General features: G+C 41.0%; 1 protein-coding gene across 1 annotated transcript; it reads right to left on the reverse strand.

Moving 5' to 3' along the window:
• Positions 1-1494: 1494 nt before the first annotated feature.
• On the reverse strand, positions 1495-18641 carry TMEM64 (transmembrane protein 64). Its single transcript, XM_039705998.1, has 3 exons — positions 17361-18641; positions 11670-11825; positions 1495-8985 (listed from the first exon to the last, which is right to left on the reverse strand). Exons 1-3 carry the CDS (start codon positions 18624-18626, stop codon positions 8791-8793), a joined length of 1617 nt encoding a protein of 538 aa, XP_039561932.1. The 5' UTR covers positions 18627-18641; the 3' UTR covers positions 1495-8790.
• Between the last annotated feature and the right edge of the window lie 3910 nt (positions 18642-22551).

A 22551-nucleotide genomic window follows, 5' to 3' on the forward strand; every position in this document is an offset into this window, starting at 1 on the left:
TTAAAAACACTGGGAAACATCAGAAGTGTTCAGTGGAATTAGGTGCTGAAATGCTTTGGAGACCCTTAGCACATGGCTTCAGGCATCTTTTAGGCACAAAGCTCTTTAGAGAAACTGCTTTCTGGGTATCTAATATGTATACATAACAGGACTTTGAGAAGTTCAGACAAATTATTTCCTTCTCTTGTGCTGACAGGATTTACTGTTGCTCTGCTACTGTTAAATACCCACTATGGTTACAAAATAGGAAAAATAAAACAGTTGCCAAGGCAGCATAAATCTGAAAATGACTCACAGTAATTTCACTGTACTTAAAACATTTATTTGCAAGTATTTAGATATTTGTCTTAATTGTCATTATTGTACATATCTCTAGGAAGAAAAACACTCTACTCTGAATAGCTGATATTCTGGTATCATTTTTACCAATATTACTTTAAGCTGACACTTTGAAAAGTACACTTTAATAGTTACCATGGCATTTAAGAGAAAATCTTGGAATCAAACCATATACGATATAGGTATTTAATTTAAGCATTTAAACAATCAAAAATACAAGTTTTGGGGAGGTGTCTAAGAAGGCTACTGCATGAAATGGCAAAAATGCATATTCAGCAGCATCATAAAAACAAAATTAGTCTGAGATGTCACTTGGGATTTAGTATTCTCTTTGTTCTCCAGCTATAACTTAGCCAGGTCAGCGTTTGGAGATGCCTTTCTCCTCATATCCATGATCTTCATGCACAAATAACTCTTTTGCAACATAAATATTCAAGTGCATGCATATCATTACAATCACAGAGAAACAACAAATCCAAGGAATTGTGCATTTCTTCAGCCTGCAGGGCTGAATGTAAGAACACGACCTTTTGCACCTCTTCTCTCTTTCCTCGTTGCTGTACCCAAGCCCCCAGCACCAGCCTCCCGCCAGCATCTCCTGCTCGTTCCTGCCGGACTCCTACACAGCAGAAGTGCCTCCAAGGGAGTGGTGGCCTCCAACTTCCACTCAGCTGCTGTCTTTGACTACCTAATGGGCAGGAGGAGAAGACAGAGCCAGAATCTTCCCAGAGGTGTTCAGTAACAGAAGCAATGGACAAAACTGCAGCACAAGAAATTCCAACCAAGTATGAGGAAAAATTCTTTCACCGTAAGGTTGGTCAAAGATTGCACCAGGTCACCCAGGTCTCTGGATCCTCCACCCTTGGAGACATTTAAGCCTCAACCATATATTGCCCTCAGGAGAGCAGATCTAATTCAGCAAGAGCTAGACTAGATATCCTTTCCAATCTTCATTACTCTGTAATGCTAAAACCTGGAGGCAAACTGCTCTTCTGGAGCTTCAGCTGGTCAAACTGATCTCATGTATTCAAGGCAGAAGTTCCCAACTTGGTTATGTTAATTCTTAAATATAGGGGAAAATAAGAGGTAGATTTGTTTTGGTTTGGTTTTTGGTTTTGTTGGGGTTTTTTTTGTTGTTGTTGTTTTTTGGTTTTGTTTTTTTCTGTTTGGTTGGTTGTTTGTTTGGTTGGTTTTTTTAGGAGAAAACTCATCTCTTATTTAGGTAAATATTATCACACAGTACACCTGTAAAGGGCTTCCATCAGAGGTACCTCAAACATTGTAAATATCACTATGATAATGGCCAATGATATCCATTACCAGAAAGCGCAGGTGCATCTCCCAGCTTTCCTCTATCAAGTTCTGAGCTGGTTAGAGCTGCTGCTAAGCGGAGGGATTATTTGCTCAGTCTTATACCACGTTATCACAGCTACACATTTGGCCAATTCTGAGACACTGAAGTGGCTCATACACAACATGGAGCATAGGAAGAGAACACCAGATTCTTCTGCTCTACACATAAGTCCTTGAATACTCAAGGACTTTTGCCCAAGAGAATATAACTCATGTGATACAAATCTACCCATGCTTCACTACATGACTACTTTTTAACCTCTGTTTATCAGAGCAGATATAATTGAAAAAATATGAAGAAAAGTAGATTTGTACCAACATACCTGCCACTTAAAAAAGCAAATTTCTGCCTTGTCTCAAGGTTAATATTCAGTAATCTGTACAAGTCTGCATTTTCTGCATTGCTAATACATTCTTCTGTGACTCCCTTTCCTTTCCTATTCGGGTTTTAACAAGTAAAAAGAATTTTAAAAATACATTTAATCCATTCTTTATGGAATGACTCACTGAAAAGGAGAGAATAAAGTCCTCTAATTATAGCTGCCAGGGTTTTTACCACTTGCTAAGTATACTAATATTATTTCACTAATTGCAACTTTCCCCTTCCTCCTCTAAATTTTAAATTCTCAAACTGATTCTTTATGGAAACATTTTTGAAACTCATTACTACAATACTTTTCTGCATTGCAAATGCCAGGGCTCTGAGGAGCCCAGCCAGAGTTATTTCTCCAGACCCTGCCATTTTCCCACCTCTAAGCTTGTTTGAAAGAACACTACCATACCCAACTCAATTAAAGGAAGCATCCATTGCAAGAAGAATGTCTGTTATTAGACTGAGCGAAGTGGGTGGAAAAAAGACGGATAGATTCCTCAGCTGAAAGGAGACAACCACTGAAAAAGATCTGCTCAATGATGGACCAGCATGTACACATAGCAGAGTCCTCTATTTGCCTGCAAACCAAATGATAACCATACAACATCTGAGAAACTGCTGTGGCTGCTGCGGGGCAGGGGGAAAGAAGCATGCTGTAGTCAGAGAAATACATTTCAACTCACTGCACAAAAATCAGCTGTGCTCTGGCTAAAACCTGGAAAGACACACATCATATTACAACCACTGCAGCATTCCCACAGAACACAACACAAAATGCTTGTAAAGCACCAGTCTATATGACCTTGGAGCTGCACATGTGCACGTGGCTATGGTTTCTACAACTGTGAAACCCTAAAATTCAGTGCCACATGAAAATGGTTGGAAATCAGTCATTCTGTCCAATGTCAGCTGCAAGGAAATCCCTGCACAGCTACCACAGCACTGGTCCCTCACAAGCTCACTGACTGCAGAACCTCACAGGAGTTGCTGAAAGTGGAAGAGATTACTACAGCTGTCTGAACAGAAAAAAACCCATCATTTTGTACCTCAATTTACATCTATGGGAAAATATATAGAATATTAATTAACTGGTATGAATTTTACCAGTTCTGAAGCTTTCTTGGGTGGCAGTGTTTGGGGGTTTTTTATTAATTATCATATATTTTGGGTTGGTTTTGTAATTTCTTTTTTTTTTTTAGATCACAGGGAAAGGAAGTTACTCGTAGTGATTTGGGGATGAAAGACAGAGCAACTTCTGGCTTCAGCTCAGCAATCTCTGCCTCCTCAGCTGGTGGAAAAGCAAATGACAAGTGCACAGCTCTTCTTCCCCCAGCCACCACCTGTGCCAGGCAAAGCAGAGCAAGGCAAAAAGGAAGCCTTTCAGGCAGGCAAACCATCTGCCATGTGCTGCTGCTGCATAAGACATCAAAAGGGCAGCAACAAACGTTCCACTTTTGATGAGATCTAGCCATTACTTCTGGTTTGCACCTCTCTAGCTCAAATTAAAAAAGCGGGTCCTGGAGGCAGAGGTGTGCATCCAGCAGCTCTACAGAATCCAAGAAACACTCTCTGAGTGTTTACTCCAGCTTCTTCTGAGGCATTATCACCCATAGCTGTAAAAGACACCTGGAACAGTCATAAAAAGTCAAGGTTTAAAGCTTCATAGTGTTGCCATTTCAGTGTTATTTACTTCCAGTAGTACCACCCCCACCCCTCTCCACCCCCAAAAGTCCAACCAAAACCAACCCTCTATCATCTGGGTACTTCATAATCTATTCAAGCAAATTCTTACTCCCTCACAAAAATCAGAGAATTCATTAGTCTATTCCCCTCACCACCTACCATTTCTCACATTACATGGAGAATATTTGTGATCTTAAGCAATCAAGTTTCCAAAGCACAGTGAAAATTTGTTATTAGAACAGTTCATCACCGCAGGCCTTTCCGTCCTTCCTCCCACCCAGCCACCTACTTGCAAACTTTAAGGGAAACAGCTGCAGCTTACAGGGAACAGAGGGAAACACCCCACATTCAGCAAAGGGAGCTCACGCACACACAGGAACACCACTCGGCACACAGATTTGTATCCCAGGTGATCTTACCCTGTTATTAGGACAAACTAAACCTTTCTAATTTACAGAAAAGTCAGCAGAAGATTATTTCAGAAGTTAAGAGGTCTAAAAGTCAAAGCATGCTAGAATTCTCTAGAAGAGAAAATGCTGCCTTGCCTCAAGGCAAGGCTACCCAGCTGCCCTGCCCTGGTAAGATGCAGAAGGTGCCATAGGATGTGGCAATTACAGAACCAAGGCACTTAGGTGTATTCAAATGTCTGGCAACACGGTCAATTTAACTCTTCAAACTGTGTCCACTGTGCCCAGATGACTATTTCTTTCCCTTCAGCTTGAACAACTTGCAGCTCTCTAAATTCCTCCTCCTGCAGAGGAGGATGGGAAGCAATGCACTGCAGTCACCAATGACAAACTGTGCGGGCTGGAGATTGCATGATGTAAACAGACTTGTCACACTAACTGAATGATCCAAGTTTTGCATCCTCTGCACCAAAGCCAGTCCTTTATTACCTCGAATGACATAAGCTTATGTGAGCTACATCTTTGGAAACGCCATCTTCCTAAAAGGATGGCACCTAATATTCAAGTCTCAGGATCAGGCAGAAGAAACCCTTCTGCTACCTTGCTAATGACTTCTGTTCTAAAACAAAGCAAAACCCCCAGTACATTAACCCTGTTCTGCTAATTTCTTTAGCAATGCATCTGAAGCTCTAAACAATTAGAAGGAAAGTTAGAGGACTTTTCATCTCACAACAGCAAATCTGGCCCAGCTAATTTCCCAAATGAATTGAGAATCCAGAGCCAACCAACTGCACATTAGTCACTTGGCTAGCAAGGTGGACTTAACTTACACTAATGAACTTAGAACTTCATTAAAATGTAATTTTAAGTTTAGCAATACACCAGGATAATATATAGTAGTAGGAAAGGGACAGGATTGACACCGCAGATTCAGCTTCTTGCTACTTATCACTAATAAATTAATATAGATTTAAAATCAATACAGCAGGGTAGTGCAGGACAAATGCTAATGTCCATGAAGAGAGAATTTGTTAGACTCATTACCCCTGTGCTGCCAGGCACATCACTAATTCTCCAGGACTGGAGAGGACAGAGACAAGCTGCTTTGCACAGCACAGCCAGAATTTGCATCAGCTTTCCTTCTGCAATCGATTCATATCCCCTCATGCCCAAACCATCATCTTACACAGACAGGACTAGTACCAGATTTGAATTATTGTGAGAAAGCCTGTCACAGAGCTACCCAAGTTCTTTACTTGGGCTATTAAAAACTACCACAGTGTGAATGGGAACACTTATATTTCATCTTACACATCGTATCCTAGATTATTTGCAAGACAACTGATGACTCCAGTTATCTCAATGAGTCAAAATCCAAATTTTATCAGTCTCAGGTGGAAAGCTGAAAATGAATGCAAAGGATCCGGTATGGGACAAAAGCCACACACAATCTAAGAGCAGCTTTCCATTCTTCAAACTTGGCCTCAGCAATGCTTGACCAAGTTATTGTGCAAAAATAAGTATGAAAAGAGTATATAAAGCTCTGGGACTAAAAAAAGGATTTTCTCAGAGATGCTTAGTCTGAAGTTAAATTTTGACAAATTTACTGCACAGTTGCACTTACCACTCGGCAGAAGAAAAAACGGTGCCACGCAGCTGAGAGTCTTTCTTTATGACCTACCCTTTAGGTATCTTTCATATACAAGAAGCAGAACTGCCACCATCATGACAACCCAGAAAATATTCTTGCCACATTCTGTTTAAACTAGATTCATATCTTTGTGGGTTTTAACTAGACTAGGTAGGGAGCCTATCTTAACAAAATAGTAATTACATCAATTTTGCTACTGTTATGCTCAGAAATATCAATCCTCTTGCAGTTTTGTAGCATGTTTCTCACAAGCACATGTAAGCTTATTCTTCTATCAAAAAGGCAGCTGCAAATACCAAACCTTTGAAGCACCTAATAGAATTAAGCATGTATTTAATTAAACAAAAGTAAAAATCAAGTCTATTTCCCTTGTTAGTAACTCCCCACCCATGGAATTCATCCTTAAAGTCTAACTTGTTTCTCCTTTGATGCAGACAATTATCTTTGTATGGCTGCATAAAGATGAAAATCCCCTGCACCTTCTTTCCAACTACATCATAGCAACTTAAAACATTTAATACATATTCCTTTAAAGAAATTTGAGTGAATTTATTGTATAAAATTATGATTGGCATGGTACAGAAAAGTTCCTTTTAATGCACATTTCCCATTAACTTGTACACAAATATTACAAGTATCAAGCAAAATGCAAAAGTCTTAAGAACTAATTCCATACTACAAAAGTGTTCACATAGTGAAGTTACTCTGGTTACAAAATGTCATGGAAATAAAAGCACTTCAAAATACATATTTGGGAAATGTTTCAAATAATCAACACAACCTTAAGTTAGTTAAAAAATGCAAAGAAAGAGCTACCCTCTTCAAAACACTATTGTTCATTTGGCAAGATAGAGCAAAGTTCAGATCAGTTCACTGAAGGACTGTTCTTCACAAGAAACAAACAAAAAAAACCCATTTAGTTAAGAAAGGACTCAATTATTCAATTATACTATGATGACAAATAACGCCATCAAGAAGTTATCTGGCTCTCTTGTTTTCACACAGGAGCTGACAGAGGCAGAGATGTGTAGATTAACACTTCCAGGTAGATACAGATTGCCTTTTCAAAAACCAACCAACCAGTCAAAACTAAACCCAAAACCAAATGAAACCAAACCAAACAAAAACCAAAACAAAAACCCCAAAACACAACCCAACCAAAAAAAAAAACCACAACAAAACAAACCAAGCCCCTAAACAACAGAAAGGAGACAATCTGAACTTTGTTGCTTTCATTAACCTAGCTCAGTTCTTTAGGGCACAGGACCCAAGAACACCATTCTGCAAAGGATAGGCATTTGAGGAACAAAATGGAACTCCGCAGGAAGAAACGTGCAGATGTTCGGTTACGCGAGTGCTGCGCGTCCTCTCAGTAAGGCTGCCAGAGGCTGTCACATCTCTGCTTCCCAAAGGCCTTGAAGACCCACTAGTCTCACAAAAATGCATCGACTCTACAACCTTACAAAAAGGAGGCACAATCATACTGTTAGAAAACAACATAAAATTTTGAAGACTGAAAGCATCCTTAAAAACTCACATAAAATAACTACAAAAGAAGCTATACTTTACATTATTTTTTGTACCAGATGACTTGCATGTGTTTGAGCCATTGAACATTGGTATGTATATCTACATGAAACTCACACATACAGAACATTGTGTTCAGGAATTATTGTTTTCTTTTAGACACACACACAAGTTACCACCAGGTTATCCAGTCTATTTAATGCAGTGAAAAACAGTCCACAGCAGGCGTAAAAGGAGCAGTATCCAATATAGTTTGTCTTGCAAAAATGGAGTCAGAATTCCTGAGTCTCAGAGACATTGCTGTCCTCTCCATTACTGGATTATTTCTTTTTCCAAGGAGAACCTCTAGTTTTCGTTTCTTCACTCTAATGAAATTTGTAATAGATTGCATCTTTTAAAAAATGTAAAACTAGTACAAAAAATGTGCCAACCAAAGTGAATTTTTAAAGCTTTTTAAGGGGAGAGGGGATTCATTTACAAAATAAAGGCCACCTTCTTGTAAAATTAGTACTGCTAATATCCCATCATTCTGTTTAGAGCAGAGACTTAGCTCCCTGTTCTAGAAGCCTTACCATATGCAGTCATGTGAGCTGAAAAACTTCATCCTTTTAACAATTAAAAATATCACATATAGGACTAATGTGGAACAGCCCTTTGTTACAATCACCAAGGTGGCAAAACCAATTAAGTGTCATTCAAATAGTCATTGTAATCTAACTTCTGCATTTTCCCTTGTACTTTGCATATTACACAGTGTAACTTAAAATGTAATTTAAGAGCACTTCAGTCCCACAATGTAGGATTTAAGCTTGTGTGAATACATTTGCATGGCTCTGCAACATTTGTAATGACTTAGAAAAATACATTCAACCAAAACTTTATATAGGGTTCTATTTTTTTTTTTAAATCAAAAATGAAGAAAAAGCCAAATGGTCCCATCATTAGCTAAATAATACACTTCAAGTTCTGGAAGCAATTCCAAAGCAAAAGCACATTCAAGAATAACATACACTGAATTGTATACTTTCTCATTCACCTTTATCAGTACTAAAATTCTACTGTATATAATTATTTAGCCTTATAAATAATGCTAAGCAGAAAAATATTTACCTCTGTGCTACTTTTTTGTTTATAGAAGCATTTCTCAGTTTATAGGAGCAAAGGAAAAAAACCTACTTAAAGTGCAGATTACAGGCCATGACAGGCATAATAAATGACCAAAGGTGCAGCCAAATTTGCATTTACATCTTAAGTTACTTTGCCATCTTCCTTGTCTTGCAAGAAATCACCCCATGTGCAATTAAAGAGCTGGTCGGTTGGTTTGTGCCACAGTACAACCTGTAATCACTTGTAATTTTTTTAAGTCCATTTCAATTGTCCATAGATACTTCTAGGCAAGGTTCAAGATATTTCTAGCTCAGGTTCACAAAACCTTACTTAGTCATTAATACTTGACATCAGACAATATTGACACCCCCTCCAGAGAATGCTACTGTCCTCTTGCTGCAGTATGTGGTTGAGCCATTGATGCTTGGCTGAGTGTCTTTAACAAGCGACGTCTTCATTTCCATCTCACACGCTACAATCGCTGCATTGAGTTCCACTTGAGCCCGGTGAACGACATAAAACGAGAGTCCTATGCTTATGACAATCTGCAAATAAAACAAGAGTGTTGTAGGCTCCACAGGCTCTGGGAATGAATACAAAGCAACTGATCTGAATGAAACAAAAAGTTGTCAATGTAAAGATTCATGGAGGCATCTGTAGACTCAAAGCTTCACAGGCAAGACACTGGAAGGGAGATGAACTCAGCCCCTGAGTAGCTCTCAATCTATATATGCTAACAATGTAACCAGCATATCAGATAATAAACATCACACAGAACTTAAAATATTTATATACATTGAAAAGATAAGTTTCTTTCTTTCTGTTGAACTCCATATACTTGTTATAAAACAATTGTTTCACCTTCTCTCTTCAATTAAACCCCAGTCAAGTTTTTAGCTGAGATCCTCCTTAGGAAAAAAAAAAATAAACACAAAATCTTCAAATAAAAATCGAGGTGTCTCATAGTGAGAGTCCCTTTGAAAGAAGCAAGCTCCTCTGCCTTTTTAAAAGATCTAGCTGGAATCTGCAGCTTCCTTTCAAAAAGGCAAAGGAGTTATATTATTTAAAGCAGAACCTAGAGTTCTGAGTCTAAAACCTGAACTTCATTACTAACTGTAGGGCTATTTTCTTTAACATTGAGGACTATTGCTTAAAACACCTGTCAGCATGGCAGACAGTGTCACTAAGACAACTGACAAGTATGACAAGTATGAGCACAGGCCAACTGCAGCTGGAAGGCACCCTGGCAGTCTCTAGCCCAACCAGCTGCTCACAGCAGGGCTGGCTGTAAGATCAGAACAGAACTTTTGTCCAGTCAGGTCCTGACAGCTGTAAAAGGATAGAGATTTCACCATTTGTGCACTCTGCTCCAGTGCTTGACTGTTGTTGTGGTGAAAATGATGCTCCTCACCAATTTATGTTACACATTTTAAAAGCTGGCTAATGTAAGATTCACAATGATATTATAGACACTTATTTTTGAATAGATAGGAAACTTTCTATTATAGAAGCTTACCCAAATATTTAAATTTGTTTTGGTTTAGAAATATTACTACCAGTAACCCAGTTCCCTAGATAAACAACTTTTTAAACATACATATATATATATATACATACACACATAGACAACCATGAAATGTGAAGGATTTTCAGAGCTATTTACTAAATCAAAGTCCCATCAAAGCTCATCCAGGCAAAGCACTCGGCAGATGCTGGAGAGACAGTGGGAGAATGCAAATAATTTCTCCACTAAAGGCCTCCCCTTCAGTTATTCAGTCACGTCCCAAGGACTGCACTCAAGAAGGTTAGTACTCCTTTTAAAATATTCAGGCTATCCAGCTACCACTCACCTTGTTACAACCTATATAATCTGCAAAGGAGAGTCAAGGTCAATTTAAAAAAACTAAATATATAAATGGGGGAAAAAAAGGAAAAGGCCACTAAAAACTACTACCCTGGAAATAACATTTCATGACTAAAATAATAGTTGATCAAGAAACCATTTATTTTCTCTTTGATCTATCAAAACTATCTACGCCACACTTATGAAGCCATGTTTCATGAAAGCTACAAATTATATAGCATTTATTTGCATTCAGTAGAAATAGTTCTATTAAAGAGCACACAAATTTCAGGGCAAGGGAGGAAGGTGTGTTTAAAATGGTCCTAGTCTTAGTTTTCTGTGTTAGCATTGTTAAACATCAGCTTTATGACTGTAAAAACTGAGGAACAGAAATTACTGCAGTACCGACTGAAAGTCTGCAAACCATGGTAATTGTTAGTCAAACACAGCTTGAAGTACTATCACTGTCAGAGAAGGTTTTAATATATAATATAATGCAGAAATACCCATAACCTCTCTGCTCATAATGGTCTCACACTTAAGGCTTACACCCAAAATTTACTGATGAATTATCTCAAGAGCTAAGGTCATGTAAAAGTACTTGATATACCTCTCTCATTAATTTACTCACTTGTAAAATTAGAATATTCTAATTTAGCCATTAGGGAAATAGTACTCTACAGCATTTTTAGTATCCTGAATACCTATGCAAAATGGGTATGCTGAGTGCTAACAGTGAACAGCGCACATGTTCTGCGCCTACACACACAAGCTTTTGTGTAGGGGTGGTTTAACAAGTCTAAAATTTAGCAGATTACCCTTGAAGGCAAGCGTTTTTCTGGATTTTTAGTCCAGAGCAGGGCCAATCAGTTCCAAGAAAAAGAAAAGCAATAATCTGGGGAACTTCTCTGCCTCAGCTAGCTAAAAAAAAACCTAAGTAAAAGCAAAGGAGAGCTCTTCCGCTGTCCATGCTGCAGACAACACAATCCATAAGAGAGAATTGTGGGGAGCAAGTGCAGTTTCTAAACACAAACTGCGTGCTTCTTTCCCCTCCTTTGCTCTCAGAACCAGTCTTGAATGTGCCAAACTTAATATTCAGCATAAATAGAACAGATGACTGGGGATACAAGCATCATAAAGTCACCCTAGGACAGCAAGAGAAGAAAACTTACTGAAAACTGTATCAGAAAAAGAGAACACTGAGTAAGTTCTGCTTCATGTTATGATGAGGTGTGAGAGAATTACACTTTTGTCAGAGCACAAAACAGAATCTAAAGAAATCAGTACACTCGGAGTCCATTTTTCTGGGTATCTAGCAGTCAGCAGAAATCACAGAGACAGACAGTGCCGTTACCAAGGTCTATGAAAGCAGATATTTTAACTGACCTGTAAACCGAATACAAAATAGCCACTAACACTTTGTTCTGCAATCACGTCCTCCATGGTGCGCAAGGTGGTGCCCAAGTACGAGTTCAGGAGCTGAGTAGGAAGCAGCCCGAGTGAAGAAGCCATCAGGTAGTTGGGTAGTGATAAATCTGTAATCTGAGTAAAAAGAGTAAGAAATCAAAAGCAGGTCCAAACACAATCTATGTGTACAAACAACCAGACTACCACTTCCCACAACCATCCCTGCAAAATCATGAAAGAATATCCTACATTCCTTCAGTGAAACTTTGATTCATGCACAGGGGGACCACAGTAGAATGATACAGTATGTATATAGTTTTCATCTGACCTTTTTAAAGTTACTAGGTTTGATTTCTTTTCACCTCATATTACGCAACATCTCTGTGCAACAGTCATTAACTAGGGATGCAATTACACCGTTCACTGAAGATATTTTTTTTAACCCGGTGAACAGAGTCCTTGGATTTATGAGAATTTAGTTGTGAGAGGAAATTATGTTATCAAATGTGAAAGTCTAACATAAAAATCTATCTGTTTTGCATTTTACGTATATGGCAAATAATACAAGGGGTATGTTCAAAATGTCACTGTTTTAAATAGGATCCAGGTAAACAGAATAGCAGATACAAATTGCCTGTGCTGGGCAAGTTATGAGCTTATTAAGAGACACATGTCTTTCAGTGATCCCTATGAGCAACATCCATCTATACCTATACTGATATATAAGAGTATCATTAAGATTGTCTACTAAAGGTATTTTGCATCTCACTTCAATTAGTGAATGAAATAGTACACACAGCTATAGGTTTTATTAATTTCTCTGGAGAAAACACTAAGTACACTTCGGTATTTTCTTCTCTTTGCTGTGAAGTTTCTGTTCTGTGTCAATAGGTGCATGTACAAGCTTACATGGGAACAAAGTACACAGTACCAGCTAAATTAGTATCAGCAGCCACTGGGAAATATTAAAGGCAAGCGTCATGAGATCAAATGATATTTACACAAGAAAAAAGAAAACAAGAGGAAACTGGATTAAAAATGAGTATAAAAACAATGATTTTGAAAACGAGCAGTCCAACAAATCTTCCAGATAATTCAGTTGATAGTAACAGAGATCTAATTAAGAACAGCTCTAACACTGAGAGCCTGCATGGAAATTATTGACCTTGCCAGTTTTGTACAATGTTGAAGACCAAAGAACAGCAGCAATGTTACTCATTTCATCATGCTATTCTTAAAATAAACTTTAGTTACTGTGAAAGTCACAGTGCTGAATTCTCAGAGCTCTAACCACCATCAGTGGAAAGTTTTTGGGAGGAAGGGCAATGGAGGAGCAGAATGCAATGAAGCATAAAGATTAAAAATAATTCACTGGAACAAGATCCAATAAGCCATTTCCAAACTTCACACTGCATATTATACTTCCCACAGACTGAAATATATACCAGCACCACAAATATTATATTTCCTTCTCTAGACAAGATTAATTTAGATTTATAATGAAAAAGGATTACATAATGATGTCAGAACTTCACATCTGACCAGTACTTTCAAAATACTTTTCTAAGCATTGTTGTAATCTGGGCCATGTAACAAGAATGCATAGCGCAAAGTTCCCATATTGCCAAGGGAATGAAGGAGCTGCTATTAAAAGTTTCTGAAATACTAACGCAGAGGCAAGATTTGCTAAGTAGGACACTATCATTACATCTAATGGAGCTGGGAAACTTCCCAAAGATTGCTTTAACACTCCTGGTACCTCTCTCATTTCTGTAGATCTATTAAGGACACTTCAGTTGCAGAGCAACATGTCTGCAGACCTGGATGAGTCCCGAAACAACTGGACCTCCTGGGTCAGGAGAGAGATTGTTTCCAAGGGAAGGGGAGACTGCCCCAGTGGATACACTTAATTGCAGCTTGTGCTTCCCACTGCAATGAAAGCTAAGGAGAGGGTGAAAAAAAATTTATTATGTCCTTTTTAACTGAACTGTAGGTTTAGAGCTACAGTTGTATCCCTTTCTGCAGAATGCACAGGAAGTGGACAGCATCCCTGCCTAAGAAACTTCAGAAATCATCAATAAAACTTACAGCTTTCCATATTCTTCTTTCTAGGAACTTTACCTGTTCTATGAACCTGACAAACTTGTATGCCAGGCTGCCTAACAGAGCCTACCAGGGCTCTGTTTCTCATGAAAGCTCAAGCCAGCAAAAATTAACCCTGAAATCCCAAACCAAGCAAAGATTCAATTGTGTTATGGGCCATAACAGAAATGCATTTAAATTGGATTCAAATACAATTAAGAACTACATAATTGCACTGATAAAAATAGCCAGAAACCCTCCTCTCCCATTAAGCCTTGGATGGGCTTTGTCCTGTGGAACTTTTGAGCATTCTTTGCAGCTGACACCTTTGGTTCAGCACTGTCAAGGAATAAAAGCTTCTGTCAAGACTTTGCTGAGGGCTCCCATGCCTTTAAGGACTGCAGCACAATTTCTCTTCCCTCTGTGTTTCATATTAGATAGGCTTAGTGACCAAGGATAACTCTGGTGTTTTTTTCCTCAAAAAAAAGCCCAAAATTAAAATCCCCCAGAAGCACCTCTTCCCACCCCCCCAAAAAAGCCAACACTACTCCCTAAAAAAAATCCCAGTAATACAAAAAACCAAACCAGCTGCCAACTTTCCAACAAGCAGAGGAAGCAGTGTGCATGTTCTTGCAAAGCAGGTACCATTTCTTCAACTCTGACTTCATTCTATGCATTTCTGAACCCAGAAGTGCACACTTGAACACTCAGATTTTTAATCAGATTCTTTCATGTAATATTCCCCTTAAAGAGAGTATGAAATCCCATCTAACCTACATCTGGCACTACAAATAAATAGGCTGCACAAATCTCACTCCAAGAACAAACTCGTGGGAAGGAGATGATAACCTGCATACCAGGCCTCCTTACAGACCTGCCTTCAAAACACTCCAGAGCTGGCAAGGTGAGAGAGCTGTGAGTGGGCAAACACATCAGTAAGAGCTATCGACCCACCCCAGCAGCCCAGGCCACTCTGGCATCGGGAGTGACAATTAAGCAAAACTTAAAAGGGAAATACAAACATACTTTCAGTTAGCAAGTGCTATATTCCAGAAAGGCAAGCAAATGCTTTACCTCGCCCCTCTACTACCAGCAGAACAACCGTTCAAGAAGCAAGATCTTCAAATCTCACTAATGAGACACTAAGGAATTTGTGTTAATTTTCTTCTTGTGCTGTTTCAATTGATATGATTCCCTCACTAATCAAAACCTAAGAAGCTCTTCCATCCTTCTCTACACCCATTACAAGTCAACCTCCCGAAAGCCCTCAGCAGATGGTACATGCCACCGAACGAGTGCTTGTAGAGATCATTTAATCCCAGCCCTGCTCACATCAAGGTTATGCCTTTCCCTGAACCTCATATGTCACTTCCTTCCTTCTCTCTCATTTAAGTATTCTCGGTATCTCCAGTTTACTTTAAAATACCCACATAGAAAACATGCATAGACCAGACCACTGGAAAGACAAAGATGTGTACTTTTCCTTAAGTTCACTCTTGTTTAAAAATTAATCCTTTTAAAATTCATTGCTGAAGTTGCTAGCATGTGGAAATGCATTTTAAGCTTAAAATGAGTGAGATTTCAAGGAAATGACAGCTCGGTCTGTGGAGGCAGAAAACTGTATTTTTTACGTAACTTAAATTTGACTCAAAATGAGAAAATGTCTTGAATTCCTAGATTTGTATGCATCCCTAGTAGCTCATATTAAATGTTCACAGTGAAAAACTGAGTATACACTGCTTTGGGCAGCCTGGCATATTTGACTATGCTATACGATAGTAAACCAGGAGTAATAAACATAACCAAACTAAAATTAGCAAAAAAATCCAAGTTACTTGGCATAACTCAAGCATCTGGTTTCATCTCATTTCCTATCTATTATTTTAACACTGAAACCATCCACTTGGAAAGAAAATTATTTAGCCTGCAGAATACGGAGAACACAAACCACAATGATTTACAGCATCATTTTAATATTGAACTGGCCCGAATACTCTGCTGAGTTGTGTTTCCAACAGAAGGGCTATGCCAAGAAGGAAATAATTTTAACTTGGTAATTCTCTGGTCTGTTGTTCAGATCCAATACTACTCTATATCATCTGCTGACTACTTCAAGTGACTTCCCAAAACTGTGAACAACCAGAGCACAACAGCTCTCCCCACTTTAGGAGGGTCACAACACAGCAGAAGCTTCGTCTGCAACACTGGACCTTGGGCTCCAGGAGGGACTCAGCTCTCCCAGCTGGACAGGTCAAGCTTCTTCAGTAATATAAGTAATATAAGTCTGCAGTAATATGGGTTAACAAATAAAATAGCAAAGGTTCAGCTGTTCAGTTTCTCATTCTTAACAAGAAAATTGTTAAAGCATTTCTTCAAAAGAAATTACAAGTTACTATAGTTCTTATGGGTAGAAATTACTGCTCCAGAGATGAATGCTCCGGTACACACAGTTTATACACAGAAATTTAAAATATTTGGTGTGGATGTTACACCCCAAAATTGCATGGATTAAATTTTACTTAAAAAACAAATTTGGTATTTGGTAACCTACTAATTGCAGCCAGATGACTGTCAAAATTAAGAAAATGCTTTGGAAGGGTACAGGATCAGGACTGTAGACAGAGTGGGCTATAAGAAAGTGGCAGACTAAAACATGTGTTTAGATAGTCACTTATGTTAAAGAACATACAAGTTACTGATAACATTTAAAGTATTTCACAATCCAGTTCGCTTTGTTTTGACTTCACCGAGCTAGTACATACAACTGAGGCATAACACAGCCAAAACTAGATCCTTCAGACAAAGTACTCAGGAAGAAACGAGGGTCTGAAATTGTCATCAGCAGCACAACAACACTCAAACAAACCATCCTCCGTGTTCTTCTTTACTTTTTTCCTTTAAGATGATCAGAGACCAAATGAATGTGCCAATCTTCACCTGAGAGTAAAAAGAAAAGCAAGACTAACCCTTTTCCAGACTCAAGTTTACACTAACTTTCAGTGCCACTCCAGAGTACAGTCCCTTTCCAGGTCTAAGGCTACATGCTGCTCTGCCCAAAACCTGCAACCTGTCTTGTTTGCATGGACTTAACATCCCGTATGGATTTGCCAGATGCATGGTAAATCACCAGCCACACCGAGAAAGAATTTTAATCTGTCCACTTCTTTCTTTCCAATATTACTTATATTAAGTAGTTTAGGAATATGTGGCAAGAGCTTTCCTCAGCTCCTGCCATGTTTTAAAGTGGATCACTTTAAAAGCACAGATACATCGTAACTGTTGAGTTCTCCAGATTTCGCTATGCAGCACTTGGTGATTCTAACACCAGAATATAGTTTTGAAAGACAAGAGAGCAACTCTAACACAATGCCAGTGAGCAAGGCATCTCAAACATCTGCCTGCTGTCCCTCTGCATGCACAGAAGAGCAGGGAGAGAGGGTTGTTTTTACTGTTGCTAAAAGAGAGAGAAACCATGGCTTGCTCCCAGGAAAGGAGGCAACCTCCACCTATAGTACCAGCAGCCACTGTGCCGAAAGACATCCTTCCAGCACTTGTCTTCCTGGCCGCACAGCCCAGGCAGGGACTCACCGCGAACACGGCGTTCTGCAGCCCGAAGGGGATCAGCGTCAGCCGCGACAGAAACACCACCTTGAGGCCGCTGCCGCCCTCCACGACACGGACGATGGCACTGAGCGTCCCGCTGCCCTGGATCCTGGCCCGTGCCCAGCGGGACAACAGCCGCTTGCAGGCCACGTGGGCGACAAAGGTGCCGACGAGGACGCCGAACACCATCAGCCCCATGCCCAGCACGAAGCCGTAGAGGTAGCCGGCGGCCACGTTGAGCAGGATGTAGCCCCAGCCGCACGGGAAGGACACGACGATGAAGCCCACGGTGAAGAGCAGCACGCCTGCCAGGCTGTCCAGGCTCTCGGCCCAGAGCAGCAGGTCCCGCAGGTACTGCCGCACCAGGGCCAGCGAGGCGAAGCAGACGGCGGCCAGGACGCACAGGCTGAAGCAGCTCTTGCACCAGCAGGTGCCCAGGAGGCAGCAGGAGCAGCGCCAGCCCCGGGCCTCGGCCAGCCCATGCCCGCCGCCGCCCGGCTCGGGCAGCTGGCAGAGCAGCAGCTCCGCGGGCGGCAGCCCGTCCTGGTCCGCGCAGGGCCCCAGCAGCAGCCCGCCGGCCCCCGCCGCCTCCGCCGGGACGAAGCCGATGGTGTCTCCGCTGCCGCCGCCTCCCGCGGCCGTCCCGGCGGCTCGGGACAGCCAGCGGCCCAGGTCCTGCCGAGCGCCCTGCGCCGCCGCCTGCTTCACGGCCCGGGAGAGGAGCTGCAGCGCCGCGGCCCCCGCGCCCAGCATCCCCCCGCCCCGCCGCCCGCGCCGCCGGGGCTGCGGCGTTAGACGGCGGCGGGGCCGCTCTCTCCGTCCCGGCAGTGGCAGCAGCGGCCCTGGCGGAGCGCGAGTCCCGGGGGGCGGCGGCGGTGGCAGCACCGGGGCTCCATCTCCCCGCGCTGGGCTCCCGCTCCGCTCCGGGAAGCGCCTTCTCGGAACGGCGGTGCCGATGTGGCAAGCCCGGGAGGGAGGAGGCCAGGCGAGGCTCCGGCGGCAGCAGCGCCCGGCCCCGCTGCGGGGCTCGGCGGCGGCGCCAAGGCTCCGCCTCCCGCCCCGCCCCGGGAGCGCCGCGCCGGGCGGGTGTGCCCCAGCGGGGCCCCGCCGCCAGCCCCGCCCGGGCCGCACGCCCCATCGGCCCCGGTGCCCGCAGCATTCCCGGCGGAGCCTGATCCGCACGGTTTGGAGAGAGGGAGCCGTGCTGGAAAGCGGGTTGTTTTCCGTCAGGGGAGCGCGGGGTTCAAGCATCGCTGACTGTACTGTGGTACCCTTGCGCTCCCTTGACCCGTCTCCTTCTCTTACCTGGGGGCTTTGTACCGCAAACACCCCGGCTTGCCCGTGTCTACCAGTGAAACGAGCCTTCCCCGACCGGCGGCCGGGGTTTGAGCCGATGCGCCCGGGCTCCGCGGCTCCTCCTCGCCAGGTCAGCGTGCCTCACATGCCTGGAGGCTCGGACCCACTTTGGGACAGTTGAGGCTGAACTTTGAGTCATTGCCAGAAAGAAAAACTGCCTGCATGTGCAGTGAGGGGTGTTTTCTCCATTTAGAGGGGTGTTTTCTCGGGAGCCTCGCCGAGGCTCGATGGCTTCGTAGGTCGCTTTTGCTCTGGTGTTATTAATGGCAAGGTGCAGAAAGGGTTTGTTTTCTTTACAACGCTTATGCATACAACGTGCTCCAGTGGAGTTATATTCCCCTGCTGGGGAATTTTCAAGTGTATATTAAACGAGAATACGTGTAGGTTGTTAAGGTTAAAGGGTGATTGGAAACAAACAGATATCAAAATTAAGAACATATCTTTAAGTACTGCAATTATGCACTTGCAAAATACAATGGTAGAAACAATATAATCTGGGCAATCCAGCAAATCAGCCTAAGAAAATAACAGATATCTTTGAGAGACAACTGCAGAATAAAAACTGTGTACAGCAGGGAAATTGCAGATAAATGTCTCCAGCATAACCTGCTTTCTTGCTGTTACCTGTATCTGAATAAGAGCATTTGATTTTGTGTGCACTCTTTGCTTGCATGCAAACACAGGCAGGGCGTACATCCGGAATTATAATAGTAATAATAATGTCAACAAAACCCTGCATTAGAACTTGTAAAGGGCGATGGGCATGCTTGTACGTTCATTAAGGCATTTCAGCAAACGGGGCAGCTGGAAGTTCAGTAGAACAAGAAGACAAAATACTAATTTCTGGTTTTATACTAAAAGCACATATGTCTTTGATGTGGATTCAGCTTGTATGTATTCTTGTTCAATGCAGTTACTTTCGTAAAACAGGAAAAAGTCTGGGTGGAAATGTCTAACAGTTACATGCTTTACACTGCCCCTCTGTTGCTCTATTTAAAGTGCAGAACCTTGTACTGTGAGCTGGAATGAATTTCTGGCTGTCAGTCTAAAAGCTGCAGCCTTCTGTATTTATAATCATAGAAAATGTACTTGAAAAGTGACCACAAGAGAGTATGAAGAACATAATGGTCTATCTAAGAGACAGTTTTGATATTACACTCTAACCTATTTTAAAAAAAAAATTAGTTAGTGGACATGCTTTTCCAGCCCCTAGCAATATACAAGCTGAAACTCCTTGACCTTATCCATCACCTGGGCTCCCAAAAATAGCTAATCCTGGTATTCTTCTGTCCCCTGGAGCAACAGCTCAGGAAGGAAAGACAACAAATAGTCCAATTTTGAGTGACACAGACCATGGTCATGGAGCATCTTTGGATAAACATCCAAGTGAGGCCACAGGAATTCAGCAAGACTTGGGTGGAGCTGGTAGCTGCTCCCTCATGCACAGCGGATACAGCTACAGAGATGAGAGGCAGTGTCAGCTGGCTCCTTCGAGCCTTCCCAGCACGCTCTTGCCATCTGAAGGGAAAAGAAACAACCTCACACACCCTTGAAAATGTGCCAAATTGGCACATTGCTAGACAAAATGCCGGACTGAGTGGTCTGCCTTGCAAACTTACTAGTGAGTGAATCAGGATATTCCTGTACCATGGATGATGCAGTTGCAATGATACAAGCAAGACAAGATCTGTAGGGAAAAGCAGTTATCTTTCCAATCACTGCACTTAGAAAAAACTAGGCAAGCTCTTGAGCACACAGCTCCTGGACAAACACTTTGTTCTCCAAAAAAGATAGCGCTTTTTGTTTGTTTTTCCTTTTTCCCCAGGTAGATAGTTGATTTAGTGAATAATTTGCAGCAAATACTGTCTAACCTGTTCTTTTAAAAAGCACAACTGTTACTGTTTGTTACTTTTGGAACTGATTTGAAGTAATAGGTATAAGAATTATAGGTTTAGTTCATATGGGTTTAAATTATTGCATTATGTCAACTAATACTCCTATACTTCCTTTGATAGATCAAATTACTCAGATTTTCATTATCTCATCTATCATTTGAGCTGATTTCTTACCTATCTTAACATTTAATTTTGGTCTTTCCCAGTGAATACATGTAAAACCTGAGAGGCACAGCTGGAGTAGTGTTCTGCTTCAAGAAAAGGTGTTTCTGTAGAAAGATGCTCTCACAATTATATAGATGGTAGTGGATATTAAAGAGTTTTTGCCAGAGAGGTGTTTTTTCCAGGCCTGCAATGTAGGCTGAGGATATTTCCTTGTCCTGGCACAAGCAACTGAGAAATGCTATTTTGTGTTTTGAAACTATGATTCTTCTGTCTCATTTTTTATTTGGAGGGCTATTGTCATGCAAACACACCCAACTAAACACGTGAGTCATCTTATTGAAATGAAAGGCATGACTCATTTAGGTCTGTGCAACATGTCCACAGTGCATAGGGACCCTGAAGATGGGGAGTAGGATACATTAAGCCACAAATCAGGGCCTAAAATAATTCTGAATCTCCTGAAAACTTGCAATAGTTATTTCTGAATTGCCCTTTGGGAGGGAGAAGCAGGACTTTTTTGAGAAAATTATATTAATATCCGTAATGCCAGTGTACTTCTAAATATCTGTTAGTTCTGCCAGCATTACTGTGAAGATCCTTTGGTGGGAAGTGCAGCATTGATCAATCTATGTCAGGAAGAATGATTCTTAGGCCACAGCAGGCTCACTGAAAGTGCCTCCATCTGGCCTGCAGTCCTCTCTGCTATAGATTCCTTTATATCCACTTGAAGGAAGAGGGATGTAAACTCATGCAGGGAATATACTTTTTGCTGTTAAACAGAGTATGAGTTGCAAAGATGTGGGGGATGCAATTAGCAAGGAGCAAGTCATGAGCAGAGAAAATATTCTGGTAGACCAAATTAGGTCTGTAAGCCATAGCTTGGGCCCCACTGATTTGGATTGTTGTATTTCAAATACATGTGCATTCACAGTTTTGCCAAAGTGACAGTTGTGCTGAAGGAAAACAAGTTATCATGTAGCATTTTATGACATTGCTTGAATTCCCCATGAAAAGTGATAGCTCTGAAGTTACTGCATCAGGAACAGGAGGTGTAAGAGGAGAAAGAACACTATTTGCAACTTGGGATCATCTAATATTTTAATTTTTTGGACCAATATCTATCAAGATATAACAAATTTTGTGTTACTTTCACCAGGAGCTACCTAGTTCAGAAAAAGTCTTTATATAAAATATACAAACGTAAAAAATTAAATACGCATAAACCTTATTTAATATATCCCTGAAAGAGATTTTAAGTCCTGGGGTGAGAATCCAGATTGTGTTATTTTGCAGCTTGATTTATTAGGTGTCTACAGAAACTTTATTACTTGATATATAATCCAAATTTCCCAGATAGGTGTCATATAATCATGTTAAAAACACCGAAGGATTTGTTATACTATCATAAACTCATACAATTCAGAAAATGAATCTGGTTTTTTTATACATGCTTCTAGTTAAGAAATATGGTTTATACAATGATTTTACAAGAAACATTTCAAGCTAATGTGAATACAACTCTATGTAAGGCATGAATAAAAATTCAATACAGTAAGCAATATGCTGAAATATTTACATTGAAAATTCTGAGACATCACTCTAGTATGACTTATTATGTAAATAGTGACACATCAAAAACAAGTCCATTTCAGTAGAAGTGAGGATTTTTGATATTCGTTAGAGTGTCCTAGATCAGAAAGAGGAAATGAGAAACCTTTCCATATATGTAAGGCAAAAATAGAGCCGCACACTTGGTATAT

The sequence above is a fragment of the Passer montanus genome, unplaced genomic scaffold, assembly GCF_014805655.1.
Source record: "Passer montanus isolate IOZ18808 unplaced genomic scaffold, ASM1480565v1 scaffold19, whole genome shotgun sequence".
Taxonomy (NCBI): domain Eukaryota; kingdom Metazoa; phylum Chordata; class Aves; order Passeriformes; family Passeridae; genus Passer; species Passer montanus.

What these genes read in the sequence shown, in the direction of transcription:
- TMEM64 (XM_039705998.1), bottom strand. Translation starts at nt 18,626, where the DNA reads ATGCTTGAACCCCGCGCTCCCCTGACGGAAAACAACCCGCTTTCCAGC. An exon ending in TGCAGAACGCCGTGTTCGCG is followed by an intron (nt 11,826 to 17,360) that starts GTGAGTCCCTGC and finishes CTTTTTACTCAG; the next exon opens with ATTACAGATTTATCACTACC. An exon ending in ATTTTGTATTCGGTTTACAG is followed by an intron (nt 8,986 to 11,669) that starts GTCAGTTAAAAT and finishes TTTTATTTGCAG; the next exon opens with ATTGTCATAAGCATAGGACT.